Below are 21,415 nucleotides of genomic sequence, written 5' to 3' on the forward strand. Positions count from 1 at the left end.
AAGTATTTGAAATTTCTATAAAAAATGTCAGCTATTACAGCTAGAAATCTCTCTTTGTGAGTGTGATCTTTATGAAATGATTCTTCAATAATCACAAGTAATTGGCAATGTCATTTAAATTCATAGTTCAACATATATTTGTGAAATATCTCATTATGTCTTGACCTGTTTTGATTCATAAAGCCTGACAGCAAGTATCCAACAATTATGTTTTTCTAGTGCTCGTGTAATAATTATGGGTTTGCTCTATTGGCATGATGAAACGTTGAGTTATGAATGCGGGATGGAGTTCATCGAGACAGAAAGTCAGAGGGAGAGAGGGAGAGTGATTTACTGCGGCGAGGCAGACAGCAATTCTCTCTGGCATTTGGATCTACTCCTAGAACCTGTGAGTCATCAAAGTGTCAGGTCACGTTTTTGATGGAATCTCGGACACATTGGGAATAAAAAACACACTGCGCTTGGAAAGCCACTTCTTTGTATCACCACTGTCCCATGGCACCATTTGAAGTCCTGTCATAAAAATCATGTTTTACCAAACTGTATACAGCAGTATATTTGTTGGTCATGTTTTTATCCTTTGAGATACATATCCTGCATCATATATTGTAGTGTATTAATAATTATAATAATAATAATCTGTTGCATTTAAATAGTGCTTTTCTAGACACTCAAAGCACTTTACAATTTGAGGGGGGATCTCTTATTGTTTTATGGAACATAACAATTTAGTTTTTTATAGTATTATTCATTTACTGTATGCAATATAGTAAATTAATAATATACACCCCGTAAGGTGTACTATACACCTCATGATCATAAAACACCTGTTTAATGATATGGAAATGAAAAACATATGAACAAAAGGCAGTTTTATTACCGCAACAGCAATATAAAATATTTTGAATTCTAAACAATTTTCAACCAAGCTTAGATGTTTTATATTCTGTTAATTTTGATAAATCAATCAGCAGTCATGTAATTCATTTGATTAAAACATTTCAATCAACCGACAGTCCCTCAGTCCTTCAGTCAGATTCAATCCTGGAATCTGAAGAATTAAAATATTTCATGATTTGACTGAATGTATGCAAGTGTATTTTATACTTTTCTGACTTTTTTTTTTTTTTATAAATCCAGGAATGGGCGGCAAACAATGAGACCCGGCAGCAGATCGAAAACACAGTTTTGTATGGCTACTACAGTAAGTAATAAATTACACTATTTGGTGCAGTAAATTCAGTTTTCTTAGGTTGCATTTTAGAAAATGTACCTTTATGTGCCTTCATCATCTGGCCTTATTGTTTGGGTTTCATTGTGGGAGCTGACAAAGTCCAATCCGCAGCTCATCGTTAATGTCCATTCACTCGGGTTATAAATTATGGCGCGCACATGATCTGACATCGTCCTACAAAAGCTGGCAGTTAAGTCACTGGATGGTTTTATTTGTGTGGAACCGTCTTGGTCAAATTAAGCTAAAGTGAGTGCAGTTTTCAGCTGAATAAATCTGTTGTCTGCGAGGGTAAGAAACCACATTAGTCAGTGACCTTTTCCATGAACAAGGTCGGAAGGACTCATGAACATGGTTGGACACGTCTTTTTGGAACCGCATCCTCTCATTATGACTTCATAGCGTTAAATATGTCTCAGTGACATGCATGCATGCTTTAATTGAGTGCTCTATTGCTTCCACTTTAAATAATATCTTTTAGGGATGCTAGGAGCTGGGACAAGGTAACATAAAATTGAGTTATGGCACAGTTGCTTGATTATCATTAGAGTTTGCGAACAGATGCTGCGCTGAACAGGCCGGCAGTAGTAGAGCGGCACGGCGTCTGTTGAGCAGTGCCAAACGCGCTAGAGACAAGCTGTCAGCCAATACAAACCAGCCAATCAAAAACCCTCACTTCCATAGTCAGAAAAGCATCAGAAGATTAACAATGACAGTGCAGGTAGACGCTCCACAAATCCCCTGTCCAGCTGTCGGCCCGTGTTCTCCAAGAACAGAACAAAATATGATTTTATGCTCAAAATTGATTCGATAAGTCTGTAAGATACACTTTGAGAACAAAACTTTTGTTTTCAGGAGAACTTTGGAGTGCATAATGCAGGGGAAAATAGGCTGTTTTGTAGATAATGTGAAGCATTTGCAAAGCTATTCTGAGTGAAACAGAATATGCAGTGTGAAATATCCATTGGGATTTGATTGCATCATGAAAAGTACAAATTATTAATGGTATAAAAAGTATATTATAAGTGTTTTTTGTTAAGGCTTAAGGCTCATGCTTATGAGTTGAACAAAGCCCTAACCATAAGAATTAAACATTGATATTGTGCTAAAAACATTTCAGATTTTTTTTTTTGCTGTTCAGATGATAAAATCTTCTAAACTTGTATAGAAAGAAGAACCTGAGGTGCCAGAATATCTTGAGGATTATAGGTTTGATGCTTTTGACTTGGACCAATAAAGAGTCAGAACCCCCCTGAATACAATATTGATGTACCAAGAACACAACAGTAACTGCAAAGTAGCTTCATTTTTTAAGACAATTCTATAATCTAGTTGTTTAACATGATGGTTCTGTAATATTTTGTCACCTTCGTGTTGTTCCAAACCTGTACGACTTGATATCACTGTTTTCATTTTATAAAAAAAAAAACAAAAAAAAAAAAACTCCAGAACATGTAGATTTTTCAGAGAAGAAAGTCACTGTTATCTAACAGAATTCATTTAGTCTGCACGGCCTTGGTTATGTCAGCAAAACATTACAGGTGGGATGCATAGAAAGTTTGGATTTTAAAGCAAGTCATTAGGAGGACACTATAAAAACAGCTGGATTTGTTCCCTTCAGAAGAAGGTAGTGATGAACTGTGCACAGTGAGAGCAGGGACGTTCATTAAGACTGGATCTTTGGACTGCAAACTTTTTACTTTAGTGGCTTAAAATGATCTAATCACGGAGAAGCTGGAAAGATAACCATGGCTCTTGTGCAAAAATCTTTTTCTTTCTGTGTGTTGGTGTATATTTTTCACTACTGAGCATTGGTTATATAATATATCGTTTATATCGAGTCATTACATTTTTTATGTAAAACAAAGCATTTGCCTGCTTTAATAAGACAGAGTGCCAGTTCAGACTGTACTTTTAAACCCACGACTTCCACATCTCATGTTGCTTAACACACTGTTCTTATGATTTTCTCCAAATGCTTTGTTTCTGGAGTTGCATCCACAAAGGGTATGATTGCTTCATTTCTGGGTTTTCTGGAAGATCCGGGGTTGTACCATGCTGGCTCTGCTCAAAGAGACACCAGAATGGTGCATTTGTTCTTCCGAAAGAAAAGAAAACCCCAGTGTTAAAGCCATCCTGGTGTGCTGTGTGGTCCTCTGTTCAGGCATCATGCGTGGAGGTGGGATAGAGAGATGAAAAACGAGATACGGGTGACTTTGAGTTTCTTAAGAAGATTGAGGATGGAGAGAGACGGCCGTCTGATGACGTGTGTGATTATGACTAACACCGCCTCAGCTGCAGAACGATCGGTTCACTAGAATAAATGGTTATAGGGTGCAAATACATAGACCTGTTTGTGGGAGAAGTTTGATGAGTTATGATATTGAATAGGTGCTTACTGTATATGTCCGAGTCATTCAAGAAACAGGTGTTGGGATGGTGACACTTCAAGTAACTTTCTGTAAGATGTTTTTTTTTTTAATACTTCTATCTAAAACTTCTCAAATAATATCTTTAATTCTTCTAAATTGATTTGACCTGATTAATAGACATGGGTATTAATATGCTGAAAAAAATTATCAATATGTAATTCTTGAAGAATTCTAACAGCTTATAGCATTTTCTGAATATCAGCTTTAGAACATGGCTCACTTGAAACAAATCAAACAAATATATTAAATGTTTTTTCAAAGAAACATTACTGGATCTTAAACCTTCTTTTTTAAGCATATGCACATTTTAAAATACATACTATTGGTAAAAAAATACATTTTTGAGAGAATAAGTTGAATTCATATGTCTTCTAAATCTTGCAAAATACATAATAGCTGACTTTGTGCACTTCGTAAATGTGGACACAAATGGCGTTTCTTGCATGGTGTGTGGTTTTCAGTTTCCTTCTTTTCATTTTCAACACGCTACACTCATCGAGAACGCTGGAGTTTATTCAGCCGAGATTTACTGTTTGCTTTTGTATTCCTGACGACAAATGTTTGTCTTTCTTTTCGTTTACTCTCGAGCTCATCCCGTTGTCCTCGTGGGGATGGTCACAGAGAAGAACAACTGTCTCATCCAGAGAAATGCAAGCCAAGCAGGAGGAGGAATTGGAACAAATTTGAATCTTTTGCAAAAGTGTGGTGTCAACACCTCTCAAGAACTCATCCAAGAAAAGTGCCTTTGTTCTCGGAAAAAGATGCTGCACGCTGCTTTTTCACCATCCACCATTAACACTCAACCATCTGAGCATTGGGTATTTGCATTAAAATCACCTGCTGCAGTGAAATCTAACAGTAATTAATCAACTGTCCTTAATCGATAGCTGCATTCTGCAAGCTGCTCCCGCAGTCTCTTGCTCACAGGTCGTTATACTGCGATTAAGGTATGTAGATATTGTTTTCACCACAGCCATAACTGCAGTGCCTTCAAACGGAATCATCCTGCTGCTATTTTTTTCTTCCTCTTGGTGGCATTTTCGTTCTGCTGCAGTTCCTGAATTAGTCGCATTGATTGTGGGCCCCCCTCCCATCTCCACATCATGTACAGAAGAGATTTCCCAGCAGCCTGTAGGTGGAGATCAAGCTCCATCTATCACAGCAAAGCCGAATCCAATACATTTGAGGAGACTGGCAGGTCAAAGCCTCAAAGGCTTCTTTACAAAGCAGAATCTGAGATCCCTGTCCGCCCATGTCTGTGCAAACAGAATAATTACAGCCCTAACTTTATCTCGCCCTAGTGTGTGGCGATCACCACAAACTTGTCCTGAAGGAGGAAGAGATTGCTTTCTTCTGAAGTAGTTGGGCTCTACAGACTTGGATGTAATTATTTTATTGCGGTGTATTCCCTTTGTCAAACATTAACACGCTTGATGTAAGGTGCACAAAAATTCTGTGTTTGTTAAAGGCATCATTCATATCCAAATATGAAGCCCTCTCAACATCCACTGACATGCTTAACAGCCCCTTCAAGAGCTTTTGCTTGTTACAGCTACTCAGTTTTAATCAAACTCTGCCATTCTGTGTCATGTGTTAAGCTGAAAATGGGTTTTTGCTTTGTGTAAGACAACACTTTACTCTGTAATCATGTGACAGCTTTCAAACCCTGAAACATCTTGGTTCAGCAAATCTGACAATGAACTTCATAAATCCTAGAAAAGGTCCACATTTCCTATTGAGTGTTTGCAGAGTCATACATTTTCTTTTATGACTATCTTTTAAGTGTCTCTTTTGACATCTTACTATTTGTACAAATGCTATATATAAAAAAAAAAACTTATTTGTACAAATGCTATATATAAAAAAAAAACTAAATTTATTTAGTTAATAATAATAATAATAATAATAATAATAATAATAATAATAATAATATTAATTATATTAATTATTATTATTTATATTAAAGGGTTAGTTCACCCAGATTGCAAATTTATGTAATATATAACTCACCATCATGTTGTTTCAAACCGGTTTATCTTCAGAACACAGTTTAAGATATTTTAGATTTAGTCTGAGAGCTCTCAGTCCTTCCATTGAAGCTGTGTACGGTATACTGTCCATGTCCAGAAAGGTAAGAAAAACACAATCAAAGTAGTCCATGTTACATCAGAGTGTCCGTTAGAATTTTTTGAAGCATTGAAAATACATTTTGGTCCACAAATAGCAAAAACGACAACTTTATTCAGCATTGTCTTCTCTTCCATGTCTGTTGTGAGAGAGAGTTCAAAACAAAGCAGTCTGGATATCCGGTTCGCGAAAAAAATCATTCAGTTCACCAAATCGAACTGAAACCTTTTAAACGGTTCGCATCTCTAATACACTTTAATCCACAAATGATTTAAGCTGTTAACTTTTTTAATGTGGCTGACACTCCCTCTGAGTTCAAACAAACCAATATCCCAGAGTAATGCATGCACTCAAACAGTACACTGACCCGTGCTCATAACACTAGCACAGACAAAACTGACAAAACGCGTATTAATTTTTTAACATGCAAAAATATTTTCAGGTTCAGTGTACAATGACCTTAATTCAAATAATCCCAATATGTATAAAAAACAAAAAACAAAAAAAATGTAAACATGATAGGGGGAAAGTCGGCTCCTTAGTCTGTTAACAATAAGGACGGCCGCGAAGAAAACACACTCTGACGGCACAGACGTCGGGACTCACAAATAACAGTGTGCTAAGATACTAAGTTTTGTGATGCGCTTCGTGTTTTGGTTTCACCACTGAGTGGGATCCTCATCTGGTGGAATACATGGCTCCAGCAAGAACTGTTCCCACTCGTCTCGGCTGGACTCTCTGTAGTCATCGCTGAAGAACTGGCTCAGCCTCTTCCACCGCCTCTTCATCGTTGGTGGCAGCGGCTGCATTCACAACACTCGCATCAAGAAAATGTTCTGATAATGTTCAAAACGTTTTTTTTTTTTCTTACTTCTCTCATGTTTTCACCGAGAAACCTGAGATGTTTGTGCGGTCTAGGGCGGACGCAAGAAGAGGAGTTTTCACTGCATTCTCCAAGTAAGCAGTGTTTATTCGTTGCTTGAAAGATGCCGCAACAATGTTCTTGAATTCGGTCATTTTCTGTGATTCTCCACGGCATATTTGAAGTACTGTAGAAGACCGCAGTTCTTATTCATTCATTAATTATTTTTTGCTTGCATACTGTACATCTTCAAATATGCCGTGGAGAATCACAGAAAGTGACCGAATTAGGTTTTATTGTGGACTTTTTTTTCTTTTCTTTCTTTTTTTTATGGCAGGCAAAATATAGCGAAATTCTAATATCATTTTTATTTATCGTATAATTAGAGCAGAACGAATATTCAAATGTTCGACTATCCATGCACACCCCTAGTAAAATCATCTTCATGCAACATGTTACAGATTAAGGCATAGACCCTGAAGACTGGCACTCCACACAGTTTCTTGAATTGATTTTAGTTTATTTCCTGCACAACCCATGCCTTTAAATATGCATTCAAAAGCCACATTAAGGAGCATTTGCCGAATTTTTCCTTTAAATAGTAAATGCCACAAAAAAAAAAAAAAAAAAAAAAAACACGTTGCAATTCCATAGGCTTTATACATCACTACTGCATGAACTTTAAAAATATTCAGGATACAGCCACAAAGCCGCAGATTTGTCTGCCCCATTTTAGAGTGCTAAAAACAGTTACATTCACCAGTGTTCTGCGACATTCAGAAAAGATCTGAAGAAGCCTTTTCAATTATAATTCAATTCAAGGAATTTGAACCAAAGCAGGATACAAGGATACAGGATGCTGAATTCCAATTCAAACTTGAATGCAGAGAAGTAGAATTACAAAAAATCTAAATTCAAAGAACAGACAGCTATAATGATAGATTTAAAAACATATATAACAATATAATGATAGATAGCATGATCGATGTAAAGAAAGTTACAATAGATAAACAGCTATAATGACGGATGGACGGATGCTGTCCTCCTGATGTGAGGCACATCCACACTTGAGGAAATGACCACACTTTTTTACTTTTATATTCATTTTAAGTCAAGCAGCTCTGCCCAAGGACACACCTGACTGACTCTGGCTTTTACTTATTGTATAAGATGTGAAAAGAGGCAATGGAGAGCGAGCAAAGAAGTGAACGCCTAGTTTAATTTTCCAGAGATGTAGATTTAAATGGGCAGAGGTGGACAGCTCAGTGACTCCTCACCAGCTGGATCTGATTATCTTTCAGACTCAAAAGCATTTCTGGTATCCTTGTATGAAAGTTCAAAAACCGTCCAGTTAAAATTCAGAGAGGCTTTCAGCTTTTAAACAATCTTGACATTTCAAACAAACTCGTGGATTGTGAACAGACTCCTGGCTGGATGATAGGAAGCCTTTAAGCTCAAGATACTGGATGTATCCAGGGACTTTTATGGATGCTTTTCCATTTAACCTTGTACTTTGCAGCCAAACCTCAAGGTAGAGGCTGTCCACTCTAAAGAACACTACATTAAATAGAAATGCTGCCCGAGGACTTGGCCCCAGGCCATCTGAACAAATATATATTTTCCCTTTAATTACTTAACCTAAGAGGTTAATCTCCAGGGATGTCTTGGATGGGGGCTTCAGCTGCAATCCATCTGGGTTTAACATCCCACTCCTGATCATCAAAATCCCTGCCACGAGGCACAGGCACCATGATGCGCCTCTTAAAAATTGGGCAGAGCGTTAATGGCAGGCAGAGCGGGGCAACGTTTGAATCCTTCCTGTGTACGCTTTGGCCTGAGCTTTCATCTCAGCAGGTTCAAGGACCTTGCGCCATGCGCAGCTGCCCACTTCAATAAATGCACAATCTGTCAGTGTTTGCTGCTGTTGGGCGCCACCAGCGACTTGCACTTTCCATTAGCAATCATGCTGAAACATGCACGAAGAACAGAGATCAAGCCAAAAAACACATTTATGCTCACACTGGGTCTCATTTACTAATAACTGTGCAGGGTTCCTTCTTAATCGTGCAAAAAAGTTCATGTGTGAAGTTTACACCAGAGCAGGTGTGTATATAATAAAAATTGGTGTACACACTACCTCCAAAATTATTGTCTGTCTTTGTATCAGAATTTGTATCAGGTTAGATTTTCTGCATTTTTGCATCTGTATCAAGGATTTTGATAGGAAAGGATGTCAAAAAAAAAAACGCATACGAAAATTCTGAAAGGTCCTTTGAATTAAAATTGGTTCTAGTTTTTTTTTTTTTAATTCAAATTTGTGCAATTCTGTTTGCTACCTTAATATCAAATAAATTCAAATTCGGGAAATCAATTGGAGGTTGAAAGATGCTCACAATTCAGTTCTGAATAGTGTACAACAATGTTTTATAACCTTACTTGTATCGTTTGGGTTTTTGATACTTTTAAAACTGTAACAGTGCCAGAACCTATACTAAAAAAAAATAAAAATAAAAATAGGATGGATTGGCCATTATTGAGTGCTAAAAACACATTTAATGTCCGTTTCAGTCATACTGGATGCCAGAGGGTGCCGTCAACCAGAAACTCCACATGTATATCACAGAAGGAATAGAATGCAGGGAATCCCTAATTTTGACAAAGGCATCGCTATAGCTGTAACTGAGTAAACAGAAGATATATATGTTTTGAATGTTAAAACAAAGACAATAAACACTTAACTGCGACAATGTAGTGTTATTCAAGCCATCTTTGGTATTTTCATCATAATTAAGTATATTTATAATCCATTGCTAATCGGCATAGCCTTTTTGCAATATGCTTACAGTATAGAAAAATGTTCTGCCTCATTCTGTGACAAGAAGCCACATCATATCACAAAAGGAAGCAGCTGTGGAGTAAAAACATTATAGTGTTCTCTTTTGTTGTCTGTTAGAAACGCTTCTCATTGCAAGTCATTACAAGGGAAGTTTAGCATTTGGCATTTTAATTTAAGAATGTTTAGCTTAGCTAGCTAACGGTATCTAGCTGCTGCCATCATAGCAAGTTTAATTGATGCATTCACGCGTTCCTCGGATGCTCTCATGTCGTGTTGGATTTGTAATATAAGAGCTTTCTGACTTGCGTTAGTGAATTTTCTCAGTCGTGAAATTAATTTTAACGTGTGGTGACGGTGATCCTTACGACCGTTTCAGGGAACCAAGGAACAAATATTTCAGCTCAAGCATGGCACCGAAATTAGGCACAGAAATCTGCATTCTGATTCGGTTCTTGTACATACCGGTTCCATAATACTGGGTTTCGGTACCCAACCCTACTTACTTGCAAGATCTGGTGTCATGTCTTCATGTAAGTCCATGTCGTTTGTTAAAGCTATTTTTATCCTACCTGAAGGTTGCATCTCTGCTCAGTGTAAGAAGCAGAGCATTATTTTTGCATTCTGTTTGCCTTGCTTTGATAGAAATATGTGCTCTGTCACAGTCTCTTCCTGAAGATCACCGAACACCAGTCCCTCCAGATGCAGCACTGTATTACCATCAGTATTCTTGCAGTGCTTCTTTCAGAGAATGTTTGGCCCCGAGAGGTCAGTGCTTCTAACAGCCCAATACAATTGAAAATTATTGCCTGTGCTGATTTGTAATCCGACAGCCCCCACGCAGGCCAAAAGGCTTCACAGAATGCTAATTTTCAATCTGGTGACAATCATTTCCAGGTTCTCTGCTGAATGAGTTGCCACCTCCTTCACATAAACCACCTGTGACATCTGGGTACGTATGGAGTTTAAGTGTGTGTCTCCAAATGGCCAGAGGAAATTTTTGAACGAACCTGCTTGACCTTGTTTAGTGTTCGCTGTTTGGCCACCTGCCCAGATAAAAGACTTCTTGTGATGAGATTCCATTGCTTTCAACTATTAAAATAATATTCTGGATTAACTACAACTCAGATTATTTAGATTTGTCTTGCAGGTCCTAAAAACAAAAGATATAGCGTAATGCACTTATAATGGGACAAATGATAACATTTATTATATCATCAGTGTTGAAAAGAGTTGTGCTGCTTTATTTTATTTATTTTTTAGTGTACATTTACTATTTATGGCACAGGTTTCCATTAGAGTATACATGTGTTTTCTATAGTTTTTCTAAGCTGATGGTTGAATCTTTAATATATTTATTTAATACTTATAGCTTAGTGTTGCACATAACCAAAATATAATTTTATATTCGCCAAATATGGATGGAGAAATTGAAGACTTTTATATCTAGTTTAAAAAAGGTTAAATGAAAAGGTAAAACATGCCATCACGTGCACCATGTTACAGCAATACTTAAATATCCTTGTATCTTCCGAGTCCTTTGTCAGTTTTTTTTCCCCCTAGGCCTTTCCTGACATCTCATTTTTACATCATTATAATGTGTTTATGCAGTAGAGTTTGGAGGATGATGCCTTTGTGACAGACTTCTTCCTGTAGTGGGACAGCGAGTGTCTATCAGACCTTATCTTGAGTGTCCTGTCCGATTTGACGTGACTCCTTGTGGTTTGTGTGCCAACTGAAGTGATGATTCCTCAACATTTGTCTGTGAGGACTGTAAAACGTTTCTATTGTTTAACCCCTTTCACATACTTCCGCCTTTTCTTGATTGAATTAATCATTGCAAACATATTTTGCATTACATTTTGTGAAATGCTATGTTTAAATATGCAAATGTGGCAATTATCTAATTGAATATGTACCAGTCTGCATACATTTCCAAAAATCTGACCATTCTATAAAGCCACATTCAAAATTCTTGTTTCATTTTGTTGACTTATTAGAATTACAGGTTTTAATGAATGAGATTCCTTTTTCTCAGTCCATAAGTAAGAAAATACTCTCAACAACCAAAGTAAAAAAAAAAAAAAATATATATATATATATATATATATATATATATATATATATATATATATATATATATATATATAAATGTATGCATTTAGCAGACGCTTTTATCCAAAGCGACTTACATTGCATTCAGGCTATCAATTTTTACCTATCATGTGTTCCCGGGGAATCGAACCACCAACCTTGCGCTTGCTTGCTTGCTATTGCTATGCTCTACCAGTTTATATATATATATATATATATATATAAGATATATAGATATATATATATATAATATATATAGATATATATGTTTTTATAAAATCAGGTAAATGCAATATAAACAACTCTCTATGTAAAAAAAAAAAAAAGAAGAAGAAAAAAAAAAGGAATAAACTATACGGGATAAGTGCTACTGAAGTGGAGATTTTTTTTGGCTCAGTGCAGGAAGAAGCACATTCTGAGAAAACATAATTTTATTGAAATCTATAGACCCAAGCAGATGCAATAAAATAACATTATATATTAATATTATTTGTGGATGTTTCCATTCCACTAGTCTAAAACAAATACATTATAAATAGCCCAAATCCCAAAATTGTGAAATGGATTTGGAAAGACATGAGGGTGACTAAACAATGACAGACTTTAGGTGAACTGTCCCTTTAAGATCATCTGATTTTCAAAGTATTGCTATTGGCAAGCAAATCACTAACAAATAAGCTTTAGTTTAGCAAAGGCACATCGTCAGTGCCTGTTGAGTTGTTTAGATCTGATTTTAGTTGTAAAGGAGAGAACAATTTAAATAAACCAAATCTCCCCTGAAGGCAAACTTGCAGATATAGTTTTCAAATAACACGTATGTTAGTTTAGGCTTGAAGGGATGTGTAACTCAGAACCCTCTTAATCTAATAACCATCAAAATAAGCATACTCAGGAGATGAGTCTGAATCTCAAGTGTGTTTTTACGAGTCCAAACTGGGTGTCTCGCAGTGGATTCGTCAACCCTCTCGTCTCCACACCTGAGGGGGGATCGCTGCAGTGCTATAAAGGGAGCCAGAACTAGTGGAGGACTGAGGTTGGTCATTTAATTATTTAGCTTCCTCTTCTCTTTGTCAGGGGGATTAATATGCTAAACTTTTCTCCCCAGTCAGGTGCTTTCCCATTATATCTGGTTAGATTGAAATGGATGATCTGCAGTAATGCACTGCGGCCTATTCCCTCACCGTGTTAATATTCATGTTGTTATGATTAATATTACCCAGTGGTTGGGTGCCATGAGCTCACAGACTAGGGACGGAGAGCAGTGCTGCAGTGTGTACCACTAACATTGCATGGTTCTGCTTCAGTGCCTGTAGACAAACAGTTCATTGTTTTTAGCCAGAACGCTGACCTGTTGAAATGAATGTAATCCTTCTTTGTCTTATGTCCATATTATCCATATTTGATGTGCAGTAATGACTTTATTTAAAAGTACATGGAGATGGCTGAAAAATCTACCACTAAAAATTGAAATCAATCATTTATAATGTCAATGTCAAATCAGTGTTGTGATGCTTAAGTGAATTGATTTAGGCATTACAACATAATACTGTTCATTATGAAATAGGGATAAAATGAGAATTGTTGATGTAAAAGTGAATCTTTAAAAGTGATAAATATGTATTTTAGATAGATAAATGAAATAAATATAATTTTCAAAATAAATTATTACTCTTATTCTAAGATGTTACTATAAACATAATGTTTCTGTTTCAAATAAATTCAGTTCTTTTGAAAGTTTTATCCATCAAAATGATTTTTTTTTAAATTCAAACATTATTACTACACAATTATTAAACAGCACAACTGTTTTCAGCAATGATAATAATATGAAATGTTTCTTGAGCTGCAAAATCAGCACATTAGAATGATTTTTAAAGGATCAAGTGACACTGAAGACTGGAGTATGCTGAAAATTCTGTTTTGCCATCACAGGAATAAATTGCATTTTAATATATATTTAAATAGAAATGAGTAATTTTAAACTTTAATAATATTGCAGAATATTGAAATTGTTATTGTTTTTTCGATCAAATAAATTGAGACTTTCAAAAAGTATTTCTTTTTTTAAATAAAAAAGTACCAATCCCAAACTTTTGATTGATAGTACGGTAGCACTTTATTTTACAGTCCTGTTCCTCATGTACATACTATGTACTTATTATAGTAATAACAATAACTATGTAATAACTAGGTACTAACCCTGAACCTACCCCTAAACCTAACCCTACCCCATGTAGTTACCTTGTATTACCAGAACTTTCTTAGATAAATACACTGTAAGTACACTATAAGTACATGTTAGTACACATACTGTAAAATAAAGTGCAACCGATAGTACTCTTCATCCAACAACCAAATAGATAAGTAGTTAGGTCTACAGATTTTTCTGTCAGACAGTTTGCATGGTGAAACCTTCTCAGAGAAGTTTCCTGTGGTTAGACAAAAGTAGTTACACATCAACATGAAATATGAAGTGTAATTCAAGATGAATGTTTCATGCAGCATTTTTAAAACAATATAGTGAACCAAAGCAACCATATTCTCACCAGGAGCTGTAATTGCTGTCACTGAAACGTTGACATTTCACTTTCACATTTGCTGGCCCTCGTTTCCACAGCATGCTGTGTATTTAACTAGTATGCTCTCGGTACTTTAGTTCACTACAGGTGCCCAGAATTAACTAAAAATGCCCAATATGGTTTGTGAGGAGGGACAAATTGGATTTCTTTTCTTTTGTCTGCTTCTTCTGTTTTAATTAAAACTCTTTGGGATTATTGAGAGGAGCATAGTGTGTAAAAGAAACCTATTTACCGAAGTGTCTGCCATGGTCGTGATTGTCTGATTTATTTATTTTTTTCTTTTTTGGTTTCACGTTTTGAATCATGCTAATGAATCACGTTATCACCTAAAAAAAACAATATCTATCTATGTAGCTATCTATCTGTCTGTCTGTCTGTCTGTCTGTCTGTCTACAGATCAGAAAAAAATGGGGAAACAGCATTTTTGTAAATGCCCTTTTCCAAATTTTGCGTGTCTATAATTCAAGAAGTATTAAAGATATATTAATGCCCTTTAAGATATTGGGTCTTATCAAACTTTCCCTTTGGCGTCTTCATTTTTAAGGCCCTATATGGTTCGGGTCCAGAGATATTGGGATCTAAATATGACTCCAGGAGTAAATTGTTAAAATGAACACATTTTCAGTGGTCAAAAACCAAATGTTGGGACCTCAACATTATTTGTTCTTCAGACCTTCTACTTTAATAATATTTTTTTACAAAGTAACCCACATTTGGTTTTTGACCACTAAAATGTGTACATTTTAACGATTTACTCCTGGAGCCATATTGAGCTCCCAATATATCTGGAACCGAACCATATAGGGCCTTAAAAATGAAGATGACAAAAGGAAAGTTTAAGACACAGTACTGTTTATGAACTATTTACCTACTAATCTCTGTCTAACAATAACATTATGATGCATTAAGATTTACACCCTGGTAATTTGGCTCTGAATCTCAGGTGAAAATTGCCATTTTGACCCCCCTCGACAAAATAGTGGATTACTCAGTAAATATTCATCCACAACATTTAATATTTTGGGTTTCATTACTATCTATATTTCTTCAGAAAAAAAAAAAAAATAGCAAAATCAGAAATTTGAACTGGGGACCTCTGGTTGAGTTGACACGGAATGACCCTCTATCAGTCTATCGTTCTATCATTTTAACGTGTTATTGTTCTAGTGTTGATGGTTTATTGATTGTTCTGTTTTTCTATCTGACTATCTATCGTTCAATCTGTCATCTGTTTTTATTTTGTTTAATTTATCATTTTGTTGTTCCATGTATCTGTACACCCATATTGTAATGACTTATTATTACTAATATTAATAGTTTATTTATCTTTTAATTTTTTTTTTTGAGTTTGTCAAAAAATTTAAAAGTGGTAAAGAAGCAATATTTATAATTTATTTCTTTATTTATGCTTTTATGCATTTTGTTGCCATCCAAATAGCTGAAACCAATAACAGATTAAGTAGAAAACTATGAATACCAGTAAAAATATTGATCGTATTAATTTTCTCTAGTGGTGAAACACATTGGCAAGCCGCATGATTTGTGGTATCACTCGTGTCCATCACATAAACTGACTCAAAACCCAAGTATATGCTACAGAAACAGGGATGCTTGCCTTCGCAAACACCGTTAATTAGCCAAACAGACATTCCTGACAGATACAGTTTAAACTGTTATTGTATTTCTAATTGCAGCAAATTGATTCCGTGTGCCTTGGATTGGTCCAGAGTTTGAAGCATGGTCCAGAGTTTGGTTTGCCTTGAGAACACAAACTGTGAGGGATTTTTCTGAGGAGACAGGATGGGTTGAAGCTCTTGAAAGCTTTATACAAATACTCGAAACCCTGAGGAATTCTTTAATCACGCAAAACTGCAGAAGTATAACAAAACCGAGAGACGGAAAATTGTAGCGAGAGTGTGTGAGAGCGCAGAGTTTATCTGTATGAGCAGCTTTGATCCACTGAACTCACGGATAAGAGCTATATGACCAAATCCCTCACAGTAATCTAGAAAAGTGCAGCAAATTATCATAAAATTAAGTTTTGAAAAGCACACGAACAGCTGGCAAAATCAGCCGCGGGGCTCATGAAGCGATAACAATAACGGTTTTCATCCCATTATGCTTTATTTTGAAATGTTGTTGCTGCTCTGTTTTCCTCCTTGCCTGCTGTTAAAAAACATTTGTGTTTTCCCCGACAGAAACGCACTCGGCTGTCCTCTTCACACATCCATCTTATAAAATCGCAGCATTTATCAAATGAACACACATGTACAGATTTGACTGATGTGTGCAGAGCATGTTTACATGTTCACGGAAATGAGCTTTTTGTCCTACTTGACCGCAGACAGAATGATGGATCATTTTTTTGCGCTCATGGAAGGTCATTGCAAGCCTTTCTAGTGTGTTGCCAGTATTAGATACAGTCTATATGATTACAGACCTGTTTTTTCTATTTGGAGAAAGATGTTCGCAGAGTTGTGTGATATGGTGTATTTCAGACTTTTTTTCTCATGCATCCAGCTGCAGTTTCTTAATCCATTCCTTCATGTATACAAAATTTCTACAGGGTTTTAAGATGACACATTTTGTGAACCAAAGAAAGGATGTATTATTCATATCGCCTCTATCAACTGGGTAACCTACATGAGAAGTGAAGATGATAATTTACAGGGTCACAAAATCTGTGTGTGTGAGATCCGCTTCAGGACTGAAATAGGCCAAGCTGACGATTTTAATTCATTGTATGACAGGGAAAGAGAGGAATCAACAAAATCACTTTCTCTGCCTGTCACAGTCTGTTATGTAAACTCTTGTAATATCAGTGATCTTTGCTCCTTTAACTTGATTATTTCTGCTCGTCTGTGCTTTGGGGTTTAGGACTCATCATGTGGGAGTTTTACTGGTTTCTAGGAGTCTTTACATGTAAAGACATTGATTTTTACTCTGGATTTGTGTTCGTACCCTTTAGTCCGTTTATCTTTCACTATATAGACATGTCATACTTTTAACAATGTGTACTATACAAAAATTAGTTTTTGATCATTTATGAAGCCCATTAAAAGAATCACTGTGTATAATCCAACTAATATTTGATTAAATTTATGATGGCTATAAATGTGCTTCCGTTTGGTTGCTTTGACATGCTCATTGGAAAATTAGAAATCTGATCTTTACTGTTATCTCATCTAAATCATGTTGGTTTCAACAGAGATTAAGATTTAACAAATGTCTGTAAGCAGAGAGTAATCATAGGTTTTGAATTTTTTTTTTCGAAATTATAATTTTTATTTATATTAGTGTGTTTTTGTATGTATGTATTCATGTATGCGTGTGCGATGTGTATATAATATATTTTTAATATATACTTTTTTATATAGGAAATATCAGTATTTTCCAAACTGCTTTCTGCTTTTCATTCCATTTATAAATTATAATAATACAATATTTTTTAAAATCTGTAATTGGATTTTTTTATTTTTCAATGTATTTATTTTTTATACAACAATCTCATGCAACCTTCACCTTTTTAAACCTTTTGACACACCAAATTTATTCAAAAAAAAAAAAAATTAATCATAATGGGGAGACATAGGTCATGATGTGTACAAATAATTAATACAAGTAATAAATCTGGACCCAGAATGAGTGCCATGTCATTGCATCTAAATACATCATGCGTAATGTGCTGTATTTAATGGGGATCCTGGTTGGTGAGAGTGCTCCAGGTGTGTAACTGTCCATCTTTTCTCTTTCACAGCTCTGTATTCAATCATTCTGTTCTGCGTCTTCCTCTGGATCCCCTTTGTGTATTTCTACTACGAGGAGAAAGATGAAGACAACAGCAACAAGTGCTTGGTAAATCTCACACTCCTTCCTGTTTTTCCAGTACACCCATGCGTTCTGAAACAGATTGCCTTCTCAGCCTTACAGGGATCATTTACACACACAGTGAAAAACTAGGTGGGAAAAGAGCTATGTTAAGCTATTTGTACTCAATAAATAGTGTGTACTGTAGTAGAATGTAAAGCAAGGCTTTCTGTTTGCGGTTAGAAAAGTTTGCATTAATCATATCAACAGAAATGCCCTTGAGGTATCGCTAAGTGATATTTGCCTGATTACAGTTATGGCAGTTCATTTATAATAAGCCAGTGAGTTCACCTAGACTCCATCTGCAAGAGATTTGACTGCATTGAGGTAATAAAGTGACAAAAACACATCCTACTCACTATATTACTGCTCACTTCAAATGTCAGAGATTTTTCTCAAAGGACGCCACAGTGATGTGCAGAATTGCATGCTGAGGAGCTTCCTCCATCTTGTAGAAGTTATTTAGATCTCTTTCCAAACTTTCCACTCCTTCTTCTCCTTTCAAACACTTAGAAGTGGCTTCGTTCCAGAACTATTCTGCCTCCAATGAAGGCAACATTTTCAAAGCATCATAGGTATTGTCCTGAAAGGGAGGCAGGATGATTTTTCTACCTTCTTTTTTGGCTTACACCATGTACTAACTACATGCACCCCAATTAATATTTCATTTATTTATTTATACTATTTTTACACTTTTTCTGCATTTTTGCTTATTTTATATTGCTAATTACATTAATTTGAGTATCACATTTTTAGTTTGGCAAAATTTAATGCCAAACTAACTCATTTACTAGTTGAATCCCTCATGCACTTCTTGTTAACACAGAGTTGCTCATCTAATGTAGAATGTTCCAAATCGGTCACTTGTAAAGTTCTGTTTCAGTTAGGACACTGCATTAGCTCAGGTTTTGGAACAAAGCCACAATGTCTGCATCAGAGAATGAACTAAGGGACACTGTGTTCCTGACTGTTAAGTGCTGCAAATATGTAATTATACTCCAGCCCAAAGCCCCTCTCTACATGAAGCGTAATTTATCACGGATTGATGACTTGATGAATACAGTTTGATAAACCTGTATTTTTATTCTTTCATTACAGCAAGTGAAAAATGCACTGAAGTATACAATAGGATTTGTGATTGTGTGTTCAGCGCTGCTTTTGATTGGGTAAGTGCATTTGTGGGATTATAGTATTCTGTGTGTGTGTGTGTGTGTGTGTGTGTGTCCTTGTGTGTGGAGTGGTCGATGTGAGCATTATTATATCATTCACTCATCCTCTTTATCCTCCATTGGGGGTACAGCAGGTGTTAGAATACTGGGAAATTGTTGGACAGAATGCTGATAATAACTGCTATTTGATGATTTTGTACTTAGATTACCTTTGTGGAATTGAAGAACAAACTGTAGATAAAATCTGAGTAGCCATTATTAGTTTAGTAGAGCGATATCTCTACTGGGGGCACATCAAATGCTGATAATATGTCAAATTACTTGGGGATTTCTCCAAGATTTGGAATACAAAGGGCTCTAGCCCAATTATGCATGATTGTCAATAAACTTAGTTTGGAATCAGTAATTCAAACAGTTTGGAATCAGTAGGTTCTGCTAACAGATTAAAATCAATATATTCCAAAGGAAATAAGATACGCAGTTTATTTCTGTAGAGCCAGAGACCTCAAAATCGACTGCAGGATTTCCAATTAATGTTAACAAAAACTCAAAATTGAGCCTATTTATACTTGTTCCTGATCTTATTGTGCATGATTCCCAAGTGCAGGTCATTCCAAATATAAATATTAGTCTTTGTGATCTTTTCTTAATCCACTTCTCAACTATCTCCATTCTGGTACATTACTGTTCAAGCTCCATCCATCCATAAGAAATGTGACACCAAAGACTGGAATAATTGCTGCTGAAATCTCTACTTTGCAATCACAGGAAACATTTGTTTTGTCATGGTATTGTTGATCAGATAAATGCAGTTTAAGTTTTTTATTGCTGAAACATTGGAATAAAAACTATAGCTGAAATACCAAGTCTTTGGTACCGTTTTTGCACAACATATGAACCAAAGGTGATGCTGTAAATAACAAGCAAATTATCTGGCATCTCTAAACCTGGCAATTTTCAAGACCTTGAAAGTTTTTTTTATTTTTTTATTTTTTACAATTTTACAATTGTTAACCGAACTGAAAACCAACATGCAGTCTAAATGTGTACAGATACATGGCATGGCTTTGTCGCGTTTAACCTCGAGTTTATACTTTTTGTTCTCAGCAGTGCTCGTGCAGTATAAACATAATGGATTTTCTTTGCCGCTGCAAGAATAACACGTCTGCTCACCAGGTCATATAATTTAATGTGCTCTCAACCATTAAATAGTGTTCCTGTGGGGCAGGATACCTTCATCACACCTTCATGTCGTATAGACCCAGTGGGATGGGTTACTTTGATCGCAGAATGGGAAGAGGGACATGCCATGGACCAGATTTAAAAGTGGGGATGGCACTTCGGACAGAAGCAATTTGGTGTTCATTTTACCTTTTGAACCAGTGCAGTGTTTCACCAAGAGTATTGTGTCTCATGGCTCCTGATGTGGTAGGAAATAATAGCTTTTTTTTCTCAGGGTGAGACGCAGTGTTTGTGATTGTTCATTTGGAGAGTGACTTCTTTTTGTTTGCCTGTTTTGATTGGTCTGTGCTAAGGATGGGTCTTATAAATGGAGAGCTGACCCTTCCCAGCCTCTGTAGTCCCATTCAATCTCTCTTACCCGTCAAAATGTCTGGAGAGCTCTAAGTGCACTCTATCAATGCCGTACTTGGACCTGCATTTACGTGGCCTTTCTCTACTGCTTGTCTGTAATGTCCACGAGTCCGCATAGTGTCCGATTTGTCATTTTAGGGTGCTCATGAGGACATCCGACACAGATCCTTAGTCAACGGATCGTATTTGGGTTATTAGCCTGCAATTAGCCACCAATCGTTGCTTACAAATTTAGCTGTGTGTCTAATTTAGTGTCTAATGTGATATCATTTAAAAGCAGGGTGAAAGTTAACTATATAGAGTAAGTTTGGCTGACTTAGGATTTTGGACCTTAGTTGATGATGGGAAATGACAGGGAAAGTGGATACAAAGGTCAGATGCATGTGGAGTTTTTGAGCTTGTGTACCTTTGCATAAACCCTCACGGAGTCCTTGGTGGATTTATTAAACCGCGTCCTGCTGTGTGTATGGTTTACAACGTAATTTACTGACACCCCTAAAAGATGACATTTCATGCGCGACGCAGCTTTTCTGAAGTGACACGTCCATTGAACTCGCTCAGATTATGCCAGTGATGCTGAATGATGTGGCTGCATTTAAATTCAATGTTACCCTGTTTTGTGGCCATT

General features: G+C 36.1%; 1 protein-coding gene across 1 annotated transcript in view; it reads left to right on the forward strand.

Annotated features, from left to right (window-relative positions):
- Window positions 1-21,415, forward strand: part of lmbrd1 (LMBR1 domain containing 1) — an 82,539-nt gene that overhangs the window by 6,323 nt on the left and 54,801 nt on the right. Inside the window, exons 3-5 of the mRNA XM_052573171.1 lie at window positions 1,141-1,204; window positions 17,916-18,013; window positions 19,124-19,191. Coding sequence (XP_052429131.1) covers window positions 1,141-1,204; window positions 17,916-18,013; window positions 19,124-19,191 — 230 coding nt within the window. The remainder of the gene's footprint in view (window positions 1-1,140; window positions 1,205-17,915; window positions 18,014-19,123; window positions 19,192-21,415) is intronic.

Source organism: Carassius gibelio, chromosome B13 (assembly GCF_023724105.1).
Source record: "Carassius gibelio isolate Cgi1373 ecotype wild population from Czech Republic chromosome B13, carGib1.2-hapl.c, whole genome shotgun sequence".
Lineage (NCBI taxonomy): Eukaryota > Metazoa > Chordata > Actinopteri > Cypriniformes > Cyprinidae > Carassius > Carassius gibelio.